The sequence below is a fragment of the Terrapene carolina genome, unplaced genomic scaffold, assembly GCF_002925995.2.
Source record: "Terrapene carolina triunguis isolate 2854851 unplaced genomic scaffold, T_m_triunguis-2.0 Scaffold42, whole genome shotgun sequence".
Lineage (NCBI taxonomy): Eukaryota > Metazoa > Chordata > Testudines > Emydidae > Terrapene > Terrapene triunguis.
The window spans coordinates 57305102-57329624 of record NW_020664393.1 but is presented as its reverse complement, the minus strand read 5'-3'; the positions used below and the strand labels follow the sequence as shown (position 1 = coordinate 57329624).

Genomic DNA, 24523 nt, shown 5'->3' with positions numbered 1-24523 from the left:
GTGGACCCCCTAAGAATTTTCCAGTGGAGGTGGGGATTGGGGCTATGTACCCATTACAGTTTAAGCCCGTATAAATTATGCTGCTCTGGTGTGAATAAGCCCACCCCCCTGAGCGAAGTACATTACACCAACCTAAGTACTGGTGTGGACAGCGCTATGTCCCGACGACATAGCTGCTACCGCTCACAGGGGCTGGAGTAATTGAGTTGATGGGAGAGCTCTCTCCAATCGGTTTAGAGCGTCTGCACTAGCAGTGCTACCGCGGCGCAGCTGCAAGCTCTGTAGTGCAGCCATAGTCTGTGGACCCAAAATGGTGTGTGGACCAGAGGTTGAAAGCCAATGTCCTAGTGCTTTCTTCTCTAGTCTCTCTTAGGGATCTGGGATCAAGGTTTCAGCAGCATTCAGAAAGAGATTAGACCTGTGTACAGATAATAGTAATATCCAGAGTTATATTAATAAAAACTCTAAAAAGTAAATGTTTATGGTGTGATATAATACCTCAGGCTTCAGAGATTAAGACAACCTCTAACTATTAGATGTTGGGGAAATGTAATCTGGGGTAGATTATCCCCTTTTCTATGCCTTCCTGCAGGGTGGCTATTTTGCACCTCTTCTAAAGCTTCTGGTATTGACTGCTGTTGGTGATAGGATACTAGGTTAGATGGACTTGTGGTCTGATCCACCTCTGCAATTCCTCTGTTTATACAGATGTTCTAAATAGTGGTAATGTCTTAAAAATTGGGTTTTAAGTTCATGGTGTCCCCTTAATATTTTTGTCTGTGTCTCACACTGATATCTGAGAAACATAGGAATAGGATAAAGTGAAGAAAATGGAAGAAAAAATATTTTGTCTCCTCACAAAATTCCAATAATTTTGAGTGAAGTCTGTGCTTGTTTCACCTAAATTCACTGCCCCAATAATGACCTTTTACATATTTGTGGCTTATATTATTATCCCCCACCCCGTTCCTAGTCTCTTTCTAGACTGCTGTCCTAAACCTTGGAATTGTAACCTGTAGGACTTTTAGACTTTGATAAAAGTTGTTGCCAGTACATTAGCTAGCACATGCTAACTAATACATTCGAAAAGTTTAGTGTAGACTATGAAGTTTATATACTTTAACGCATGCTAAACTGTTAGAGTTACAGCTAGGTGGGAGCCTTGCCTGCACTAGGCTGTTAAAATGTGTTAATTAATTAACATGTGCTAACAGCACACCTTTAAGCCTCATCAGGATGACAAAGCTGTTTTTGGGAGGCTGAGAATCTTAAGATTTTATTTGGAAAAAAATGTTTAACTGCTCTGATTGCAAAGATAAATGTTCTGAATGTAAATAGCTGTAATAATCAGGTGAGTGTTGAGAGACTCATTAATACACAAGTTTTCAATTACTTATTTTCTTAAGTGTGAAATTATTAAATAGCCTCATGGAAATGCTTGCTTTGCTATACATAGCACAATAAACATAACAAGAATTAATTTGACTGTTAGATCCTAGCTTTGTTTCACTGACAAATTTGATAAGCCTAACTCGCACACGCTTTTCCTAGCACTTGAAATTAATACTGACACCAATTATTTTCCTTTCTTACAGTGGCTTTCCGATAGGAAGAAGAGAGCACTACAAAAGAAAAATGTGGGTAAGTTATCCTTAACTCATGCTGTTCAGTAAAAATGGGTTGCTTTTATATAGCATCCTCGTCCAGAAGTAGATCAAAAAACTTTACAAACTGATTTAAGAGCTATAATTATATTTTGCTTATGTACGTAGTAGATAGTTGGCAGCCACCTCTGGATTGAAGAGGCACAGCTGTAAATTGATCTAGATCGGGGTAGGCAACCTATGAGCTGATTTTCAGTGGTACTCTCGCTGCCCGGGTCCTGGCCACAGGTCCGGGGGGCTCTGCATTTTAATTTAATTTGAAATTAAGTTTCTTAAACATTTTAAAAACCTTATTTACTTTACATACAACAATAGTTTAGTTATATATTATAGACTTAGAGAAAGAGACCTTCTAAAAATGTTAAAATGTATTACCGGCACGCGAAACCTTAAATTAGAGTGAATAAATGAAGACTCGGCACATCACTTCTGAAAGGTTGCCGATCCCTGATCTAGATTATGGGGTCAAGAACTAAATTTTCTCATGTGCAGTATTGTACAGTTGACTGTATGAATTATGGGTTGTTCTTGAATTCCTATAAAGCATCAGGTGTTGGCCACTGTAGGAAGTGGGACAGAATATATGCTGTACCCCTTTTACATATACATTATGACAAGATTGTATCTACATCAGAAATGTGACAATTATGATCCTCAGGGACAATGCAGATGGTTATACTCACATTTCTCAGCACCAAGTACTGATATCAGAGCATTCTTTTCTGGCAAGAAGTCCTGTCACCAAGATCTGTTGTTCAACTCAAAATGTAAAATCTGCATTTTAATTAAAGCCTCCTCTTCTTTTCCCAGACTCTATGCTGTTAAAAAATGCCCAGCAAACAAAAAAAACCTGCAAACAAAAATTCCTACCCATGCATAGTCATGCTTTTCTGCCTAGAGATCAGGAGAGAAACAGAACACCTTTTTACTCTGGATTTTTATGCTCTTTTGGTTTTGGTATAAATACCATAGTGATAACTGCCATATGGAAAGCTAAAATAGATATACAGTATATTGGGTTTTATTGCATGACTCCATAACAGAGGGTGATGTGATACACTATATCAGGGTTTCTCAGCCCATGGGTCGGGACCCAAAATTGGATCGCCAGAATATTTCAGAGGGTCGTGTGACAACTCCTGTGGCTACAGTCCTGTGGGGCTGGTTGGTCTGCCTCACTGCTCCAGGAAACCTCTGGGGTCCCAATGCAACTCAGGTTAAGCCCAGCCATCCTGATGACGGGAGTCCAGGTAGGCCATATTTGAGTGAGTGGTACGACAACCCCATGAGCCAGGTCAAAACTCCATTCACACAAATTTGGTCTAGTCAGGGTGGCGAGGCCAAACCTGAGTGGCACTGCAGCCCCGGAGTGGAGAGCCATGCCCAGCCAGCCCTACAGCACAGGAGCTGCAGGAGCCGCCACTGTGGGGTAAGTGCTGGGCAGGATCCAATTGAAACCACCCTAGGGCCTCCATCCCCAGATTATTTACTGGGTCGTGACAGGCTATAAACATTTACAAATGGGTCCTGAGCCCAAAAAGCTTGGGAACCACTGCACTATACATTGTCTCAGCTATGTAAGGTAAAATGCTATTTAACACACTCTCTGTACTATAATTGTACTAATGTACTATAACTGAAGTGGTGTGATTTGTTCTACATTGACATGATTTGTTCTACATTGATATAGTCTGCTTCTGAAAATTCACATAATTTACTGATCTGTAAATTTATCACTCGGCATATTTTTGGAAGCAGTATTAATTACTCCTGGGGGAATTCTGCGCATCTGTGGACTAGCAGAATTCATTTGTCTCCCATAATTTTGTATTATCCCACATAAAAAGCACTTTGCCTAATAAGTGCTGCAGTTCTGCCTTTTGCCCACCAGAGGCCGCTGTGGCGCCGGAACAGTCAGCTGCCTTCATGCTGGCTGTTCTAGCGCCACAGCGGCCTCCTCTTTGCAAAAGTTGGAACTGCAGCACGTCTTATGCAAAATGTTTTTTATCTGGGAAAATACAAAATTCTATGCCCAGTGCTGCAGAATTCCCCCAGGAGTAGAGTTCATCACAGCACTCTGCCCGCGGAGCCAGGTTAGGACAGAGTGGGGCATACAGGGCTGCTGGGGAGGGACAGACTGGAGCATGGGCTCAGGAGCTAGTGGGGTGACAGCGTTGAGCCTGGGGGTGGAGAGCTTTAGAGACCCATGGGGATGAGGGGTGTGGGGTCAGGAGCAGACGTGCCTGACTGAATGAGAGAGGCTTGGGGTCAGCCAGGGTCTGCATGGGAGAGGCTTCCCAACACCCTAACAATCTCCTCCCTCCCCCTCCCCACAAAGAAAAACCTCTCAGCCATACCACTCCTAAGCTCCTTCCTAGGCTCCCTCAGCTCCTCCCTTACCCCTGACTCTCCCAAGCCTTTGTGTTGCTTCTGACAGGTGCAGGAAATAGAATTCTGTATTGTAATTTAAATGAATTACACGAAGTTCTGTATTAATATGTCTCACAAGGAATCTATTCGTCAAAAATTTTTTACCAGAATCTTTTTTGTTTTTTGCTCTGTATTGTTACAGACATACTTTGACAGATATTTTGAAACAAATTACCAAAATAATTGTAGCTGGCTTAATTGTATTGTGTTATTTTGGCAAACTATGCAGAATTTTGCATAATTTTCAAAGATTCTGTCCAGAATTTTTTTATTTTTTGGCACAGAATTCCCCCACGAGTATTATATTAAATGTTAATCACGCTTAAAATGAGGATTTTTGTCCTTTGTTTAGTTACTAATGATACTGCCTTAAAAAACTTTGCCTGTCAAACAAAAGATGTTACCAGTTTTCTTTAATAGGAATGTTTTCTCTTCAGATGTTCGCAGAAGAATTGAACTTATTCAAGACTTTGACATGCCCACAGTTAGCACAAAGATTAAGGTATCAAGGGATGGACAGTATATTATGGCAGCTGGTGAGTTAACTAAATGTTTATGAATGCCAAAGGCTAAAATATTAGAAAACCTTTACCTGGATGTACCTTACTGAAGGAGAGAAGACTTTGTAGATAATTTTTAAGTGTCAATGTATAGGTGCTTTTTCAGCTTAGTGTTACCATGTGGTGAACCTGGTAGCTCACGTCATGATACTCCGTGAAGCACTTCTTTGTAGCACATGGGTATTTGTAGAATTTAATTGTTATTTTTTTGCAGATTGAGGCTGCCCTTGACACTTCTATTATGTGTATATGAATCTGGCTTTCAAAATAAGTTTTTAAAGTTTAATTGATTGAAAATCCCAGTGGCCGCCAAACTATTTAATGATCTAAATTTGCATAAATAATGAAACCTGGTTTTGATTGTTTTTTCAAAAGTAAAAATCAGTGAAACTCTGTAAACATTTCATGGATTGGCCCAGGTTGCTGTAACCATATATTATTTAAGATGAAATGTACTATTTTAAGACATGATAGCTGCATGATTCACTTGGTGAATGAACAGTAAATGTTGTCTTTAGTTATGAATATCACTTTAATGGTAAAGTGTAAAGAAAATGTTATCTTCCTATTTCTTTCTATGGGTACTTCAGCCATTTTGGTTAAAATGCTCCTGTTGTTGTTGTTGTTGTACAATAATCATCTTATTTTAAATTAATCTGGTATTCTTTAAAAGGATGGAGGCATAGTACTACAACTAAACTTCACAGAGATAACTGAGAATTAGTGATTTAAGTAGGCCTGGGCAATCTAATACAGTACACAGGCTTAGCCTATCAGACCGATTAGAAGGTACTATTGTTATATCCAGTCACAGAGACCGTTATCTTCAGCTTGTGTGTGGTTTTCACAATAAATCTCCAGCACCAAGGTCAAGGTTTTCAAAAACGGGTCCCTAAAGTTATGTCCCTACGTGGCTTGATTTTTAAAAGTTGCAAGCACTCAGCAGCTACCATTGATTTCTAGGGCTGAAGATTCCAACGGTTGAAATAACAGCAAAAGTAAACAGTGCGTAGTTAAGACCTGACTGTGTTTAACTGATTGTTTTGAAAACATATTCTCTGGTTTGCTTATGTCAGGGATAAAACTTGTTTTGCAGGAACATATAAGCCAAGGATCCGGTGTTTTGATACCTATCAATTATCCCTGAAATTTGAAAGATGCTTAGATTCTGAAGGTCAGTAAATTATATGGCTTTAAACTGTATATGGGAGGTAGTGTGGACCTGTAAGTAGGGCACTGAAGTGGAGTAGAGAGACCTGTGTTCGTTCATTAACTTGCTGTGATTTTATGCAAGTCGCTTTTTTGTACCTCCATTTTCCCATCTATAAAAGGAGGATAATGTTACTTAACGTATTTTGTAAAGCATTTTGAAATCTTTGGGAACTTAAATAACGTATCTAAAGCAAAGCACAGGCTATCTGATTTACTCTGTAACTTAAGTTTGCAAGATCATAAGGTTTTACATTGCACTTTTCTTGGTAATTGTTAGATCCAAATGTCCATGTGTATCTTTGGTCAACGCAAATGGGATTTCTGTAAATTAATAAGATTGCTAGAAAGTGAGCCATCAATCCTAGATAAACATGCTTTTATGGCTGGCTGGCCTTTTACAAATTTATTTTTAAAAAAATTACAAAAAAAATCGAAATAACCTCTATCTAATCAGCTGTCAAGAAAAGCAATAAGTACAGAGTAAAATTTACTAATTTGCATACTCCTGACTTGAGTATTAGATAATGTCGTATCAGTATTGCATTTTCTTCTTTCCAAGTGAATCAATCTCTAGTTAGTGTTCTAGAAAACTCTAAAAAGCTTTAATTTTTTTCATTCGGTATCAAATTTAAATCTGTAAGCTAGTTAAGGTTATTAATTATACATTAATTGTTTACATTCTTAATGGAATTTGAGCTTATTTGCCCTCTTTCCTATCTGAAAAGCACTTTACATGTTGTGAGTGCTACTAGAAATGAATAAATAATTTCATCTAAAAAACTAAATTAAGGTGGTATTAAAGTTGTGTGGTTAAGTGCTCAAGATATGACAAAGGCAATGTTGTACTTGCAACTTTGTGCATATTTGTTATGATAACCTTTAATTTCATGATTACATCTCCATTTGTTTTAAACTTTAAACACATGTGTATAGTCTTCTAGTATGCCAGAAAAACAACAATCTGTGAAAATCATTAATTTACAAAGAACACAGTAAACATTCTCCACAACTTCCTTCAGATTAAGTACAACAGTTTAATAGTGGACTCCTGCTGGCATATAAAAGTTGCCTAAATTCACCACAAAAATTGCCTTTCTCTGACTTAACTAGCTTCTAACTAGACTGAGACAAAAAAAGATATACTTGAGTATTATTTTAAGGAAAATACATTGTTTACAAGAATGATAAAACATGACGAGGTGCTACATGTGTATCTCTAAGGCTTTAGAAAAGTATATGAAGATTGTATTTGATCATGTAATTAAAGATTGCATACATAATGCATTGATGTCAATGTGAACTACTTACATGATGAAAGTTAAGCATTAAAGATCTAGGTCAGTGTTTGTAAATCATGTTTACATAATTGATTCTTAAACTTTCTTTATTCTTCCTCCTCCCCAGTGGTTACATTTGATATTTTATCAGATGATTACTCAAAGGTATGTTTAATATTTTATTTTTAATGTCTATTGAGAAAACTGAATTATTTTAGACTTCTTTGTATTAAAGGGATACTGCCAATACAAACTTTTGAAGTTGATGAGTTTAAAAAAAAAATTAAAGTCCAGTTTCTTTAAATAGCATGTCCTGACTCTTTTTAAAATGAGCTTTAAAATGTTTTATTTTTCGCTGCCTCTGTTGTTTGAATGTCTTCTCCTGAATAGTCAGGATACAGGACAAAGAACGAAACTAGCAGTTAATGCAAAGTTTCGTCTAAAATACAAAGAAAATGAAATGTGAAAAAGAAGGAAATGTCTTTACTAATTTCTTTCAGTTATAGACATTTTAGGCCTCGTCTATATTTGCAGCAGTGTACAGGTTACGTGTACCTATATGCCTCAGTGACAAGCAGGCTGAGTCCGCACTGCGGTGTACAGCTACACGTAGCAGTGGAAGGTCCTCTCCCCGCTGCTTCTCCCCTTTCCCTGCTGCCGGAGCCTTCAACTTTGGTAGGGAAAGGTTCCGGCAGCAGGAAAGGGGCAAGGCAGTACACTGCTAAAAATAGCAGGGTAGATGTGGGAGGCATTTCTCAGGTGTGTCAAGAGCTATGTAGGATATATACTCCCAAGGTTCTGGTGTGTTTTTACTCGCCTAAGCAGTTCCTCACTATCTACAGTAGTGTTTATACCCATGCTAGGGGGCTGTTCTCTACACGCCACTGTAAGTATAGATATAGCCTTAGTCACAATCATTCATAACTACAAGGTAGGGACAAATTTTTCAGACAGAAATGTGATTTTTCAAATTGACTGTTCCTTTAAATGTTAATGTATTTAAGGTGCTGATTGATCAGGTTATTAACATGTGCCTAATGTTAAGCACGTGAGTAATTTCGTTGACGTCAGTATGACTACTCAGGTGTTTAAATTTAGACATGCCTAAGTACCTTGCTGAATCAGGACCTCAGTTTCCCTGGACAGACATTGCCATTTTATTGGATACGTAATCTTGTTGCTTTTCTAGATACAGAATGTCTTAAATTCTGCCACCTGCTAGAAAACTAAGAATAACTGTGTCTGCATTGAAGGGGGAAAGGAGGGAACTGATTCTATGAGTTACAGCAGCCTTCCACCTGCTTTCTCTCTAAAGGTACATCTACACTATGGAGACTATACTGGCATAGCCCAGTAGTGTAGACACAGCATACGTTGACAGAAAGCGGTTTTCTGTTGGTGTAGGAACACCGCCTCCCGAGCGATATTAGCTACATTGATGGACGTAGCTGCGTCTACACTGGGGTTTATGTTGGCTTAGCTATGTTGGTCAGAGGTGTGATTTTTTTTTTTTTTTTCATACCTGTGACCAATATAACTTTCTAGACAAAGCCTAAGAGAAAATGCTGGCCATCTTAAGGACTGAAAAAAGAATTTGTGAGGTTATCAGAAGACATTTTTGTTTACAAATTAGTTTCCTGTCTGGTTACAAAAAAAAAAAGTGTTGCTTTTTTGTGTTTAGCTGAAATTGGCAATATATTCAGATGCAGAAAAACTATCTAGAGAACTTGTCTAGCTCCATATTTTCCTTTTTGTATGTCTTTTTTTTAAACGTTATTATCCAAAAACATACTATATAATCAATAAGGAGAAAAACTGAAAACCAGTCCAAATAATCCTACCTACTTTAAATTTGCAGTGCATTCAAGATATTTTTAATCAAAGAGGCATTACTCTGGAAGTATTTACTAATTGATGATTATATGACTCATTGTGTAGGTTTAGAAAGGAATGGTGTGTTTGCCTTTTCAAAGAAGGTTGTCTTTCCATTTGCCTCTTACCCATACCAGTAGCCAGATAGGGAAGCTGGTCTTGTCATCCAGTGGTTTTATTTTCTAGGAATAACTCAGTGGAGGCAGAAACTGACATGATGCTAAGGGAAAACGAATAGATCCACTGAGTTGGATCTATTTATTAATAAAGGAAAACCTGAGTGTTTTTTGTTCCTGTATTGTAGAGACTTTCCAAAAATATCTAAAACAACAATTATTAGAGATTGAGGGAAACTTCAACATTTGTATGTCCTTCAGTTACTCTGAGCTTACTTTATGGAGGCATGACATTTGATTGTGTTTTATTTTTTAGGTACATTTTTAAAAGTCTTTAAAAATTCTTTTTGTGGGAGAAGTGAAAGAGGATGACTATTCAGATTTGTCCTTGAAAATAAACTGCATCTCTGCTCCCCCTGAGAGTGATCCTTTGATGTCTTTCCCCCTTTCCTTCTGTCCGTGGACTTAGAACATGCTATTGAAGCTTAAATTGAATATGATCTCATTTTGCGTTAATCTCTTTAATTTATTTTCTGTACTGCTCCATGCTTCAGAAATTTCCTTTAGTTTTATTAGACTATCAAGTTAGAACAGAAGAGATTCTCGTTAGACTAGAGAAGAGAACTGGCCTAGGCATCATTGTAAAAAGCTTAATGAAGAGCTCTTCTTAATGTGCAGCTGTGGTCAAAAGCCAAGCAAGGTGTTAGGCTGCATGAGGGATTGGATGGAGAATAATTTGGAAAATGTTATTATGCCATTATATAAATCAGTGGGGTGGCCTCCTTTGCAATATTAATCACCCACATTGTAACAAAATAGATAAATCGCAGAATGGTCAAGGATGTGGGAAAACTGTTGAAGAGAGATTGAAAAGATCTGGATTGTTTATGTTAAAAAGGAGATGAATAAGGGGACATGATGACAGCATATAAAATAATTAATGGTCTTGAGGATGTAGATCAGGAATTTCTGTTCTCCCTGTCTCATAACTCAAGAACAACAGATATTCAATGAAATTAAAAGGTGGCAAATTCAAATAATTTTTCACACAACCTGTAATTGAATTCTGGAACACATTGCCACAGGAAGTTGTTGAGGCCAAGAATTTAGCAACATTCAAAATAGGTTTGGACTTCTATGCAGATAACATGAATATCCAGAGTTGCTATAATTAATGGTAACAAATTGTGTGGAATGGATATTTAACCTCTAGCTTCAGGGTTTAAGTCAGTCTCTAGTTCTTGGATCACAAGACTTAATGTATGGGGTAGATTATCTTGCATCTGCCTGCTGCAGCGTTCTTACACCTTCCTCTTAAGCATCTGGTACTGGCCACTCTCTGAGACATAATACTGGACTAGATAGACCACAAGTGTGATTTCAATTTGGTAATTCCTGTATTCCTGTTAGCTGGCAGGGAACCCTTCCCTCTACTCTCCAGAATACCATAATTTATTCTATTTAGTCTTCACTTGAAAACATCTCCCTTTGCCAGAAGTTTAAAAGAAGTTAAAAGGCTTATACTGTAAGTCTTGTCTGCACTCTGGATTAGTTTAGCACTGGTGCAGCTCCTTGTGGGATAGAATGGTGGAAACACTAGCACAGACTGGGTACAGGTACTTTTATCTCTGTCGTGTATCAGGACTTCGATCATTGCTAGCAGTGCTGCTAGACCAAGTCCTCAAGATTATCAAAGGTGCTCATCTGTTAGACATCTGTCCTTCCCTTCAGGGAGTGGTGATGGTAGGGGAACTGTTCATATGGGCATACAAATTTCAGACAAATGAACAGAAAACGCCACCATCATTATGCAACTTTTTAAACACGTTGAAATTTCACTAAAAACATTGATCCAAAAGCTACAGAAATCATTTAGAAAGATTCTCTTCAAATTAATTTATCAAACTCCCCATACCCAATGAAAATAGTGAGGCAGGATCCATTTTAGTAAATGTTACCATTGTTAGTTAAATACAATGTTAATTAAAAATAATATCCAAATCAGTTGGTTTTGATAAAAACCTGTGAATTTGAAAAATCACTGGCGTTTTCTTTAAAGAAAAGAGTGACGAGGGTGGGGAAGTGGGGAGGAAACTATCAGAAAAAAACTAACCAACCCCCAAATCCTTTCTGCTTTGTGTTTTCAGATTGTCTTCTTGCAGTGTGACAGATACGTTGAGTTTCATTCACAACATGGCCGTTATTACAGGACAAGAATACCAAAGTTTGGTAGAGATTTCTCCTATCACTACCCATCATGTGACCTGTATTTTGTAGGAGCAAGGTATTGATCCGGATGGGCTGGTCTCTGTTTTCATTTTTCTTAGGACTGGTTTTTCCAAGTATAAAATGAAGCTAAAAATATACTGTACAAATTGACAAATCCATCTACATGCATAGTGGAAAATGCTATTCTCTAGTGAAGACAGAAAATGTTGGTGATAGAAAAAATAAGTTGATTCATTAAACAGAAGACTTTACAAAATTAAATTCAATAACTCTCAGGAAGGAAAAATCATTCCCAAATACTAATTTGGGAATAACTCTTTAGGCAATAGTACTGCAGAAAAAGATCGGGGGGTATATTGGATCACAAATTGAATACGGGCCTGCAATGCAATGCTGGAGTGTATTAACAGGATTATCATATGTAATATATGGGAGGTAATTGGCTCTCCTTAGCACTGGTGAGACCTCAGCTGGAGTACTGTGTCCAGTTCCGGGCACCATACTTTAAAAAGATGTGCACAAATTGGAGAGAGTCCAGAAGAGAGCAACAAAAACAATAAAAGGTTTAGAAAAACCTAAAATAAATAAATAACAAACAACTGAACATGCTGAGAGTTGTTAAGATAACGTGTTAGAAAATTAACACATTCCTTACCTGGGAAGGTGTAGTTTTTGGTATAGTACCAACACTTCGTTGGTGAACATTTAGAGATGGGAAGGAAAATTAGTCAGGGGATAGGAGTTTCCCTGCTCTATTCAAATTAAGTTCTGAAAATTTATACTTGCTATAAAAATGAGATCTAAACAAGAATTGTCTTATGGTTTTCACTCATTTAAAATATTCAGCATTTAGAGAGAAAATAATTAACTTTAGCTTCTTTGTAGTTCTGAAGTATACAGATTAAATCTGGAACAAGGAAGGTACCTGAATTCTCTACAAACAGATGCTTCGTAAGTACCTACAGTTTATCATGTTCATTACAATTTTTTCCAGCAGGGGGAACCAAATATTTAGCTTGCTCATTATCAATAGCACATTCCATGTGCAATCCAAATGCACTGTAATGTAAATTAAGGTATAGTTTGAAAGAAGCATGGTCAATTCTGAGCTTCATACTTTAAAAAAATCTTCACTCTGACAATTAGATGTGTTCAACTTATTTCTATGGATATTTTTTAATTGTCTAATCTGCTCTTTAAAATAGATATTATGAAACTTCGTTTTGATTAATGTGCCTTCATTTAACCATCCCCAGTGCTCTTCAGTCTAGCCATCATATGTTGGCTGATTTCTTGCAGTCTTCATGGCATAAATGGGTCTTGAGAAGGTACTTCGAGGAGTTGATAGACTTGTAAATCATTTCAGGGAAGATTCCAAGTACAAGAGGGGATGAGGAAGGAAACAATAAGATATTTATGGAAGGTTAAGCAGGCAGTTGAGGGTGGGATTGTTCGTAGGATAGTGGTGTTGGGACAAGCATGATAATTAGAAAAACTAAAATAATTGTAAGTCATTTTGTGGGTCATTAAACTTTGCCCCTCTTTCTGTTCTAGGGAGAATAATGTCTGTGACATAAATCCCATACACTGCTTATTTGCTACTGGTACAGCTGAGGTAAATGTTTAAATTAACCTTTCTAAGAACTGTGGCAGTATTTCTTTCTCATTTCTTGGTGATCGTATGCAGATCATAGAAGTAAATCATAATATATAGCTGAAGAAATAATTTGATCTAATTTATTACATTAAATGTGAATTGATTAAGATGTTGGACAGCATGGCTGTTTCCAGAGCACAATGCAAACAGAATTTCTTGCACTATATTGGATGTGGAGACACTTACGATTCCACAAGTAAACAAAGAAAACAATCATCACATTTAACTTTAAAATATAGACCTATGTATAACTTAACTAGCCTACGCACATCCTGTAACTATTTTAGGGTTTAACATTTTAAAGACATTCAGATCTGATCGTATTTTTTAAAAATAGAAGAAAACTAAAATGTGGCAATTAGCATGTCATCACTTAAATCCAATCCTTCCATGAGCTGTTTACCTTTGCAATTAAAGTGGATTGTCAATAGATCCAGCATCCTCTATAGTTTGATTTCTGGCTTCTGATAGGGCTAAATAATTGCACTGTTTAATCTTGAATTATATATTTTTTTCCATTAATTGTTTATTCTGTGTTTAGGGGAAAGTGGAATGCTGGGACCCTAGAACTAGAAATCGAGTTGGTGTGTTGGACTGTGCTTTAAGCAGTGTGACAGCAGATACAGAGTAAGTAATGATTGGCTGTTAGTGCATAATGTTAGGTCCTGATCCTGCTCTCCAGTCCTACTACACATCAGTAATCCCATCAACGCTAGAGTGTAAATGCTGTAGAATTGTCCTTTATCTAGAAAGTTAGGTCTCTTATTTCATTGGTCTGGCAGGCAGAGGCTAAATGCACATCATCCCAGAGCTTGTGAAGATGAACAATAGTATTTCTGAAAAATGCATGTCATTGATGTCCCCATTAGTTTTTGTATCTAATTTCTGAATATATAGACAAACATTCAGTATTTTTAGGCATTTTAGCAAATATTCAAAGTCTTTACTAAAAGGAAAATATAATTATGAACATTGTTCTTTTCAGGATAGATGGCTTGCCATCTATTTCAGCACTGAAGTTTAATGGAGCTTTGAATATGGCTGTAGGCACATCCACTGGACAGGTAGGCATGCTGTTGAATTAACTTTGTTTGCCGTAGATCTTGAGAGATACAGTTCTTGTACCAAAGACCTGGATCTTTTCAGACATTCAGTATAGTTGTTTTGAAGCCACTTTGTACTAGCGGAGGAGTAAAATATACATACTCAACCTTAAGGTGCAGAGTAACTTCATCAAGAGGAATTAAAGAGCTACAAAATTACACTGTAGTGATGTCCTGATGTAATGCTACAAAATCCTCCCCCCTCCCCCGCACATCACCTCAATGTAACTTTCTGTTGACTCAATAGTGTGAGGAAGTTACTGTTTTTTGTGGTTCTGCTGCTTTTCAATTCAGTTTATCATATCCACTCTCCTCCTACCCCACCTCCTGGCTATTCTAGTGAAAGGGGTTGTTTTTCATCTTTTTTGCAACTGCTCCTGGGTGAAGTTAGGGATTGCCCAACTCCAGTTAATTGATTATTACTTGGGCTGTCCATGTGTAGTGCAGTGTTAGGATTTCTTCTGTCTTCAGTACTCTATTTGATTGTAGAGCCGCAGGTTGAGTATTGTTTGTGTACGTCTGCTTTCTGAGTACCTGTTCCGGATGTTTTGAGAGAGCCATTCACCTCAATACTTGGGGTTCAAAGTCTAATGTTGTTGAATCAGAAGCATATTTAGTACTAGTGTAGCTCTGCTCATGTGTAGAACTGTATGCTTTACAAAGGTAAGTTAGCATTAGTATCCCCACTTTACATTTAGGAAATTGAGACACTGCCCAAGGCCCAGTGACCGATCCATGGGAGAGCCAGGACTAGAGTTTAAGTCTCCTGAATCCCAGGCCAGGGCTCTTACCTACTGGACCACGTCACTTCCCATAAAGGGAATGTGAACGCTAATGTTTTCAATGGAAAGCGTGAAAATGACGTTCCCAGGTAGTAAGTTGATTTAAAAACTGCTAAATCCCAAGGGGTTTCTAAGAATCTGAGTTACGTATTTCACTTGAAGTTACCTTGCCTTATCACCATCTTGTGCCATAAAGGAAAAATAGCACTAGAATACACTAGACAGATGACAGCACATGTAACACTTGATTTTCGGTATTTACTAGGAAGTATGGTAAATGCTTACATTCATATATAATTATCATAGTACTGAAGCATCTGTGTGATATTAGTATAAGAGATTAATTCAGAGTAAACCGGGCTTGTTTCATAAACAATAACCCGTTCAGAATTTCAGCTGCTTCTTAGTTATATTTTTACAGACTTGTCTAAACACAAAAGTTGTACCAGTTTAACCTAAAGGTGATGTTGCACAAATATAGTTAACCGGTACAACATTGAGTGTAGGCCAAGTCTAGGTTGAACTCTCTTGATTAGATAGTACAGGGAATTTCTGTTGTCTTTATTTTTCCAGGTTTTGTTATATGATCTCAGATCCAGTAATCCATTAATAGTCAAAGATCACCAGTATGGCCTGCCTATTAAATCAATCCAGTTCCAGGATCCATTAGATTTAATAATATCTGCAGATTCACGAATCATAAAAATGTGGAACAAGGACACGGTAAGTCTGTTAAATTATTTTTCATAATTTTGTTTGTATGTGATTTGAACTTATGTCTTATGTCTGCATTTCAATATAGTGAGGTTTTTTGTGTATCCTAATTTGCTTAGTATTGTTATATTCTGTTTGACTTTACAAATAGATTGGGAAAATATTCAGTAAACTGTTGAGTATACAGATGCACAGACTGTTTTCAACAGCTGCTTATAAGCCTTTTAAAAAAAATAAAGGTCTAAAACATTTGTAAAATTGGTGAGATGTAAAAAAAACAAAAAACACAAAATGTTTTCCTTCCTCTGTCCTTTAAGCACAAAGTCTATTTTTTCCGAAAATGCACTTAATTCATTTCTAACCCCCGTGATCAACGTTCTGTAGTTCAAGGAGTCCGATGCTTATATTTACATAACTCTGCCAGTACGAAGAAGCAGAAATTAAGCCTGCTCTCAAATTGCAATTTGCAATATGTTGTATATTGCATTAACTGACTAATTTACAGTAGATATTTTTAACCTTAAAAGCTTAAAAGGCAGAGAGAAAGTTGAGCTTTCAGCCTGAATATCCATATGATACAGGAGATGTCATGTTTGTTGGGTGTTTGACAATCTCTTTGTCTTAATCTGTGCATTAATGCTAATGTTTTGTATGGAATTTACTATGCGCGAATCGCAGATCCATAATAGCACTATTGTAACTTAGTTTCATTTCAGGGTCTTTCATTATTTGCTGTTTTTCTCTTACCAGTGCTTGTATTACACTCCTCAAAGACTCACTAGCTGTTCTGCTCCTGCACTCTTCTTCTTTTCTGACTTGATGATGGACCTTATCAAGAGAAGTCACGGCCCGTTCCGTAGCTTCCAAATGCTTTATAGCCTATTTCAGACAGTCATCTAGGGTTGTACTATTATTTCTCCACCATAGGAAATCTACTTGCCTTCACAAACACCCAGAGGCCTTTTAGGTTCACCAGCTTTCTTACCATTTTCTCTGATCACACATGGGTTGGTTGGTAACAAGCCTCTTTTCAGTAACTGTATAGTTAGTTACAAGATTTGATAAATCCTTGACTAGTGTTTAAACACCAGCGCTAGCCTCTCTCCATTTTTTTAATTGCATACATTTCTCTCAACGACAGTTAAGCACCATAAAGGTTAGTAGGTGGCTCCTGAGGTGGGAAGAGGGAGAGTTTCTCACCGCAGGAGGCAGTGCTGGGTTTGGACTCTTTCCTAGAGTGTGTGCCAACTGGCCCCACCTCCACCAGCTGTTGGTTCCTGAATATCTCTGGTTGAGTGCCAACCGCGCAGAGGCAGATTGGGGTGGAGAGTCTCTGGCTTTGATACCAGAGTAGCCCCATGCTGAGACGTGCCTTCGGGTGGGGAGTGTGAAGCTTTTATCTGCTGAGATGGGGGTGGGAGAATGCTCTTCTATTAGTCATCAGGGAAGAGACCAGAGGTGGGTGGGGTAACAGCATTCGCCTGGGAGGTAGAGGAAGCGCCTGGAAGGTAGGTGCGACTGCTGCAGGGAAGGCAGAAGAGACGAGAAATGGGATCCAAGTTTGCTCTGCTTTTGTCCCTCATTTTAGAACACTGAGGACATGTATGCTCATGCTTTTAGTGCTGTGGCCCAATTCTTAGAGGCTGTTTTACATGTTTGCTTATAAAAGTACCTAACTGTGCTGTCTGGGTTTTCCCCCTCTTAAAATAGTCTTGCTTCTGAATCCCTCTAAATTTGCACAATAATTCTGGATACAGTGCAAAACAGGTTCTGACCATCGTGATCATTAAAGCTCACTTGGCACGTTACAGATGAGTAAGAGTAGATGTGCCATTTCTTCAATGATAACAGAAAGGGAAAGAATAATAGGAATAACTACCAGTTGGCAAGGAAGGGTATGAAGCAAGTGGGTGCCAGATGGCTACTTCAGGGCTGCAACTGCTTTTCTCTGTCCAACTCAAAGAACCAGTTATCAGAAAATTATGCTGGGAAAGTTTTCGGTGAACGAGTGACCCTGCACTCTGTGCATTCGGAGAGAGGTGCTTGCAGAGAAGGGACCGAATTCCTACATTTTCAAGCAAATCCTTTACCTTTAGGCATCCGCATCTTTGGTGGTAACCTAATGCTTGAAATATTTTTATATATTAGAATTTCAAGGGCTATGTTTCAATGTATTTTTTTGCTGATGTTTCTATAATGAAAACGCAGACGCAGACATCCACTGCTTCCCTCATTCAGTGCCCTGCCACACACGGTAATTTCATTGTCCAGGCGCCATTCTAGTTGGTAATCACATTCTTCCTAGCTAAATTCCCCCTGTAGATTCTACATATGGTTTTCTTCACTTTGTCTAAATTGATGTGTAGTGTTGCTGTGCATTGTTAAACAAGTCACATTCCACTCAAGAACAGGCTGTCTTTCAGTTATGGATGAAGTGATCGGCATATATCATGTATCGCACTTCGTGGTTGAGGATTTGAGATCCTCAATTGAATGGCATTGTATAAATGCGAAGTGGTATTAAATGGCTATTTATGATATAGGATTATACACAGAATATACTATATACCCAGTTTTCACCTCAGTGTAAATAATTAAGAAGCAGGTTTGGCACCCTTCTCAGTCAATTTGTTAGAACAAGCAGACTCCCATTCCTCATATGCAGTCAGTAAAAGGATCCATTTTTAAAATATTTAAAGGCAAAACTTTTTTTTAATTAAAAAAAAAAAAAACTTGGGTCACAAACTTCTTTTAGTGCCTATCTTGCCCATCAGTGGGATTGTGTGTAGCAACATGAACTGAAAATGACAAGGTTGTTCAACAACAGATCTTACCCTTTTCTTAATGTTGTGCAGCATTGATTCCTGTTTATCTTTGTTTCTCCTGTTCTGTTACTTTGGATATTTTTTTAAATAGTTTCCTCTTGTCTTACTTCACTACAGTGGTTTGGATGTAAACAGAGCTGTCTTTTTTTTTTTTTTTTTTTTTTTTTTTTTTTTTTTTTTTTTTTTTTTTTTTTTTTTTTTTTTTTTTTTTTTTTTTTTTTTTTTTTTTTTTTACTGTGTTGTTTTTTTTTTTTTTTTTTTCCCCCTTGATCATAGAGTCAAATTCATGAAGTGACACGAAATCCTTAAACTGCATACTTTTAATATCATTATTAAATCGCTTATCAACCTCTATTCTGGTCTTTCTAAGTTACAACTGGATCCTTTTATTCAGACCTCTTTAATATGACGTTAATAAATTACAGGTAGTGTAAAGTGCTATGCCATGCCTTGTGTTACACACAAGAGTGGGGTGGGAGAACTAAAGCCCACACCCAACCTGTCATTTCAGCTCTCTAGTATAGATGGGTTACTTATTAAAATGAGACTACATAGAACTGGCACATTCAGACTGCCGAAATGAGGGCTACATCCCACTTACATAAAATGGAGTAGATTGCTGACATCCCCATCTTCAATGCAGCAATTCCAAAGGGGAGATTACAAGTCCCAGCATGCAGTGTTGTATTTTGAGTTGAGCAACTGATAGGCCACATATTCTTATTGAACATCTGGTCAGCCAGGGGCTACAATGTAGAATTCCTTGAGCTGCCTTTGCCATCATAGTGCAAAGCCTTGTTTGTATCATGCCTTGCTTGCTGTACTCTTCCACTATATTTTTAATTCCATAAGGGCTACTTTTTCATGGGTTTGTTTTATTGAACTTCGTAATTGTATCGTTTAAAATCTCTTCATGTTTTCTTCCTACTATTTCAGGGGAAAATATTTACTTCCATGGAGCCAGAACATGATATCAATGATGTCTGCCTTTATCCTAATTCAGGTATGTAAAATACCCTAAATACCTATTACATTCAACAGGTAAAGCACCTACTGCCTCAGGCTGTGATCTCCTTAGCTGTCATAGTGAAGGAGAGTCAGGCTTGGCTGACCTTGGTTGGTAGACTTTTTATGGAGCTTCATATGGTCATATTTGTATCCTTCTTTCCTCTGAGTCAGTAATGAATCAGTGTGACACTATGATTGTAAGCCACTGTACTGTCATTCGGAGGATCAGAGCTGCTTTTGGCCATTGAAAATCCAATGCAATTTTTCATAAGAGTAGCGGTTTTAGCTCTGTGTCCAGACCAGAACCTAATTTGAGTAAGGGAAGTTTTTTCTTTCTAAAACTGGACAACGTTTTTTCATCAGTATTTTGACAAAAAATGACTTGTCAACAACATTTAAAATGTTTGTTTTTTGTCATAATTTCATAATTTGAACAGAGCTACACCCGTGCACTGAGAGTTCAAACCCTAGCCTTATCAGGAATCTGAGAATGATCTGGAGGCATACTGCTACTGTCTGTCTGTATTAAGGGGTTTTTGACTTTTGGGAAATGTGCCCCATTAATTTAGAAGGAGCTCTGTTTTCTTAATGATAATCAATTACATGTGCTCTGCGTAAATATGTGAGAGTGATTGCTGGGTACTTGCTACTTTTCCACCTGCGGATTATTATAGCAGAGTGTCAGCATTGATTAATTGGAAGGAAGATGAAAGGATAATGTAATCATGTTTCCTGAACAATGAAACTGTGTGTCATTAAAGGAAACCAGGTCGCAGAATCATTTGATCAAGGGGTTCCTCATACACAGTCCTCTCATACAAGGTGCTCATATCATTTTTAGATTCTTATAACTTTGTTGGTGCAGAGCTAGGGAATACAAGAGGTCAGAGCAGTGAGGAGGAATGTAGGAGGGTGTTGGAGTATTGCTGGAGGTGTGGGGGATGAGAGGGAGCAAAGGAGTGGGGGGAATAGGAGGAGGGGGTCTGTGGCTGTGATGAGAGGGGTAAATGGAAGGGCGGTAGGGACAAGAGATTGTGGGTGTCAGGGCAAGAGGAGGGAGTGGGGATTAGGGATGGTAGGAGGGGTGGGTGGGGGGATTAGAGGTTGGGGGCTTGTCAGCTTCATTCTCCCCTTCTGTGTTCTGAGTCCCTCTCCTTGTTCCCCTTTGTGTGCCAGGATCTGGGGAAATCTGTGGCTGCCCCCCCCGCCCAATGTGTGTGCTGGAATCTGCGGGGGGAGTGGTCTGCCCCTCTCCATATCCCCCCATGTGACCTGGTATCTGTGGGGGGACCATGGTTCCCCTGGAGGATCTGAATTCCTCTCTCTGCCCCCATGTGTGTGCCAGGATGCGGGGGGGTGGGAGGACCCTGCTCCTCTGCATGGTGAGCTGAGAACAAGCATGCATAGAAAATGCACCAAGTATACAGTGCTGAGTCCAGGATGGGGTGCGGCAAGGAGTGTCTGTCCATCCCCTCAGAAAATGTCCCCACTGACTCCATGCTAATACCTATACTGGTCCTGCAGCCTCTCCCCAGTTCCTCAGTCTGCACCTCCCAACCTGACACCTGCCTCTCCACGGGGAGGACTCTCGTGGAGGGAGAACCAGGCTGTCTTGGACAGCAGAGACAGACAATGAGAAGATAGCAGGGAGAGAAAGGATTAACATGCGACAAGTGCATTCTGTGGCCAGGGTAATTATAGAATCATAGAATATCAGGGTTGGAAGGGACCTCAGGAGGTCATCTAGTCCAACCCCCTGCTCAAAGCAGGACCAATTCCCAACTAAATCATCCCAGCCAGGGCTTTGTCAAGCCGGGCCTTAAAAACCTCCAAGGAAGGAGATTCCACCACCTCCCTAGGTAAAGCATTCCAGTGCTTCACCACCCTCCTAGTGAAATAGTGTTTCCTAATATCCAACCTAGACCTCCCCCACTGCAACTTGAGACCATTGCTCCTTGTTCTGTCATCTGCCACCACTGAGAACAGCCGAGCTCCATCCTCTTTGGAACCCCCCCTCAGATAGTTGAAAGCAGCTATCAAATCCCCCCTCATTCTTCTCTTCTGGAGACTAAACAATCCCAGTTCCCTCAGCCTCTCCTCATAAGTCATGTGCTCCAGACCCCTAATCATTTTTGTTGCCCTCCGCTGGACTCTTTCCAATATTTCCACATCCTTCTTGTAGTGTGGGGCCCAAAACTGGACACAGTACTCCAGATGAGGCCTCACCAATGTCGCATAAAGGGGAACGATCACGTCCCTCGATCTGCTGGCAATGCCCCTACTTATACAGCCCAAAATGCCATTAGCCTTCTTGGCAACAAGAGCACACTGTTGACTCATATCCACCTTCTTGTCCACTGTGACCCCTAGGTCCTTTTCCGCAGAACTGCTACATAGCCATTCGGTCCCTAGTCTGTAGCAGTGCATAGGATTCTTCCGTCCTAAGTGCAGGACTCTGCACTTGTTCTTGTTGAACCTCATCAGGTTTCTTTTGGCCTAATCCTCCAATTTGTCTAGGTCCCTCTGTATCTGATCCCTACCCTCCAGCGTATCTACCACGCCTCCCAGTTTAGTGTCATCTGCAAACTTGCTGAGAGTGCAGTCCACACCATCCTCCAGATCATTAATAAAGATATTAAACAAAACCGGCCCCAGGACCGACCCTTGGGGCACCCCGCTTGAAACCGGCTGCCAACTAGACATGGAGCCATTGATCACTACCCGTTGAGCCCGACGATCTAGCCAGCTTTCTATCCACCTTACAGTCCATTCATCCAGCCCATACTTCTTTAACTTGGCGGCAAGAATACTGTGTGAGACCGTATCAAAAGCTTTGCTAAAGTCAAGGAATAACACATCCACTGCTTTCCCCTCATCCACAGAGCCAGTTATCTCCTCGTAGAAGGCAATTAGGTTGGTCAGGCACGACTTCCCCTTGGTGAATCCATGCTGACTGTTCCTGATCACTTTCCTCTCCTCTAAGTGCTTCATAATTGATTCCTTGAGGACCTGCTCCATGATTTTTCCAGGGACTGAGGTGAGGCTGACTGGCCTGTAGTTCCCCGGATCTTCCTCCTTCCCTTTTTTAAAGATGGGCACTACATTAGCCTTTTTCCAGTCATCCGGGACCTCCCCCGATCGCCATGAGTTTTCAAAGATGATGGCCAATGGCTCCGCAATCACATCCGCCAACTCCTTTAGCACCCTCGGATGCAGCACATCCGGCCCCATGGATTTGTGCTCATCCAGTTTTTCTAAATAGTCCCGAACCACTTCTTTCTCCACAGAGGGCTGGTCACCTCCTCCCCATACTGTGCTGCCCAGTCCAGCAGTCTGGGAGCTGACCTTGTTTGTGAAGACAGAGGCAAAAAAAGCATTGAGTACATTAGCTTTTTCCACATCCTCTGTCACTAGGTTGCCTCCCTCATTCAGTAAGGGGCCCACACTTTCCTTGACTTTCTTCTTGTTGCTAACATACCTGAAGAAACCCTTCTTGTTACTCTTAACATCTCTTGCTAGCTGCAACTCCAAGTGCGATTTTGCCAGCCTGATTTCACTCTTGCATGCCTGAGCGATATTTTTATACTCCTCCCTGGTCATTTGTCCAATCTTCCACTTCTTGTAAGCTTCTTGTTTGCGTTTAAGGTCAGCAAGGATTTCACTGTTAAGCCTAGCTGGTCACCTGCCATATTTACTATTCTTTCTACACGTCGGGATGGTTTGTTCCTGCAACCACAATAAGGATTCTTTAAAATACAGCCAGCTCTCCTGGACCCCTTTGCCCTTCATGTTATTCTCCCAGGGGATCTTGCCCATCTGTTCCCTGAGGGAGTCAAAGTCTGCTTTTCTGAAGTCCAGGGTCTGTATTCTGCTGCTCTCCTTTCTTCCTTGTGTCAGGATCCTGAACTCGACCATCTCATGGTCACTGCCTCCCAGGTTCCCATCCACTTTTGCTTCCCCTACTAATTCTTCCCTGTTTGTGAGCAGCAGGTCAAGAAAAGCTCTGCCCCTAGTTGGTTCCTCCAGCACTTGCACCAGGAATTACACTTTCCAAAAACTTCCTGGATTGTCTGTGCACTGCTGTATTGCTCTCCCAGCAGATATCAGGGTGATTAAAGTCTCCCCTGAGAACCAGGGCCTGCGATCTAGCAACTTCTGTTAGTTGCTGGAAGAACGCCTCGTCCCCTTGGTCTGGTGGTCTATAGCAGACTCCGGCCACGACATCACCCTTGTTGCTCACACTTCTCAACTTTATCCAGAGACTCTCAGGTTTTTCTGCAGTTTCATACCGGAGCTCTGAGCAGTCATACTCCTCTCTTACATACAATGCAACTCCCCCACCTTTTCTGCCCTGCCTGTCCTTCCTGAACAGTTTATATCCATCCATGACAGTACTCCAGTCATGTGAGTTATCCCACCAAGTCTCTGTTATTCCAATCGCATCATAGTTCCCTGACTGTGCCAGGACTTCCAGTTCTCCCTGCTTGTTTCCCAGGCTTCTATACACAAATGCAAGGCACTTAAGATAACTCATCGATCGTCCCTCTTTCTCAGTATGAGACAGGAGTCCTCCCCTCTTGCGCTCTCCTGCTCTTGCTTCCTCCCAGGATCCCATTTCCCAACTTACCTCAGGGCTTTGGTCTCCTTCCCCCGGTGAACCTAGTTTAAAGCCCTCCTCACTAGGTTAGCCAGCCTGCTGGCGAAGATGCTCTTCCCTCTCTTTGTTAGGTGGAGCCCGTCTCTGCCTAGCACTCCTCCTTCTTGGAACACCATCCCATGGTCGAAGAATCCAAAGCCTTCTCTCCGACACCACCTGCGTAGCCATTCGTTGACTTCCACGATTCGACGGTCTCTACTCAGGCCTTTTCCTTGCACAGGGAGGATGGACGAGAACACCACTTGCGCCTCAAACTCCTTTATCCTTCTTCCCAGAGCCACGTAGTCTGCAGTGATCCGCTCAAGGTCATTCTTGGCAGTATCATTGGTTCCCACGTGGAGAAGCAGGAAGGGGTAGCGATCCGAGGGCTGGATGAGTCTCGGCAGTCTCTCCGTCACATCGTGTATCCTAGCTCCT

General features: G+C 39.9%; 1 protein-coding gene across 1 annotated transcript in view; it reads left to right on the top strand.

The window, feature by feature from the left end:
• Positions 1–24523, top strand: part of NOL10 (nucleolar protein 10) — a 75272-nt gene that overhangs the window by 694 nt on the left and 50055 nt on the right. Inside the window, exons 2-12 of the mRNA XM_024208382.2 lie at positions 1596–1641; positions 4532–4630; positions 5751–5828; positions 7271–7308; positions 11279–11415; positions 12246–12311; positions 12915–12975; positions 13559–13644; positions 14003–14081; positions 15476–15625; positions 19378–19444. Of these exons, the coding sequence (XP_024064150.1) occupies positions 1596–1641; positions 4532–4630; positions 5751–5828; positions 7271–7308; positions 11279–11415; positions 12246–12311; positions 12915–12975; positions 13559–13644; positions 14003–14081; positions 15476–15625; positions 19378–19444 (907 nt within the window). The remainder of the gene's footprint in view (positions 1–1595; positions 1642–4531; positions 4631–5750; positions 5829–7270; positions 7309–11278; positions 11416–12245; positions 12312–12914; positions 12976–13558; positions 13645–14002; positions 14082–15475; positions 15626–19377; positions 19445–24523) is intronic.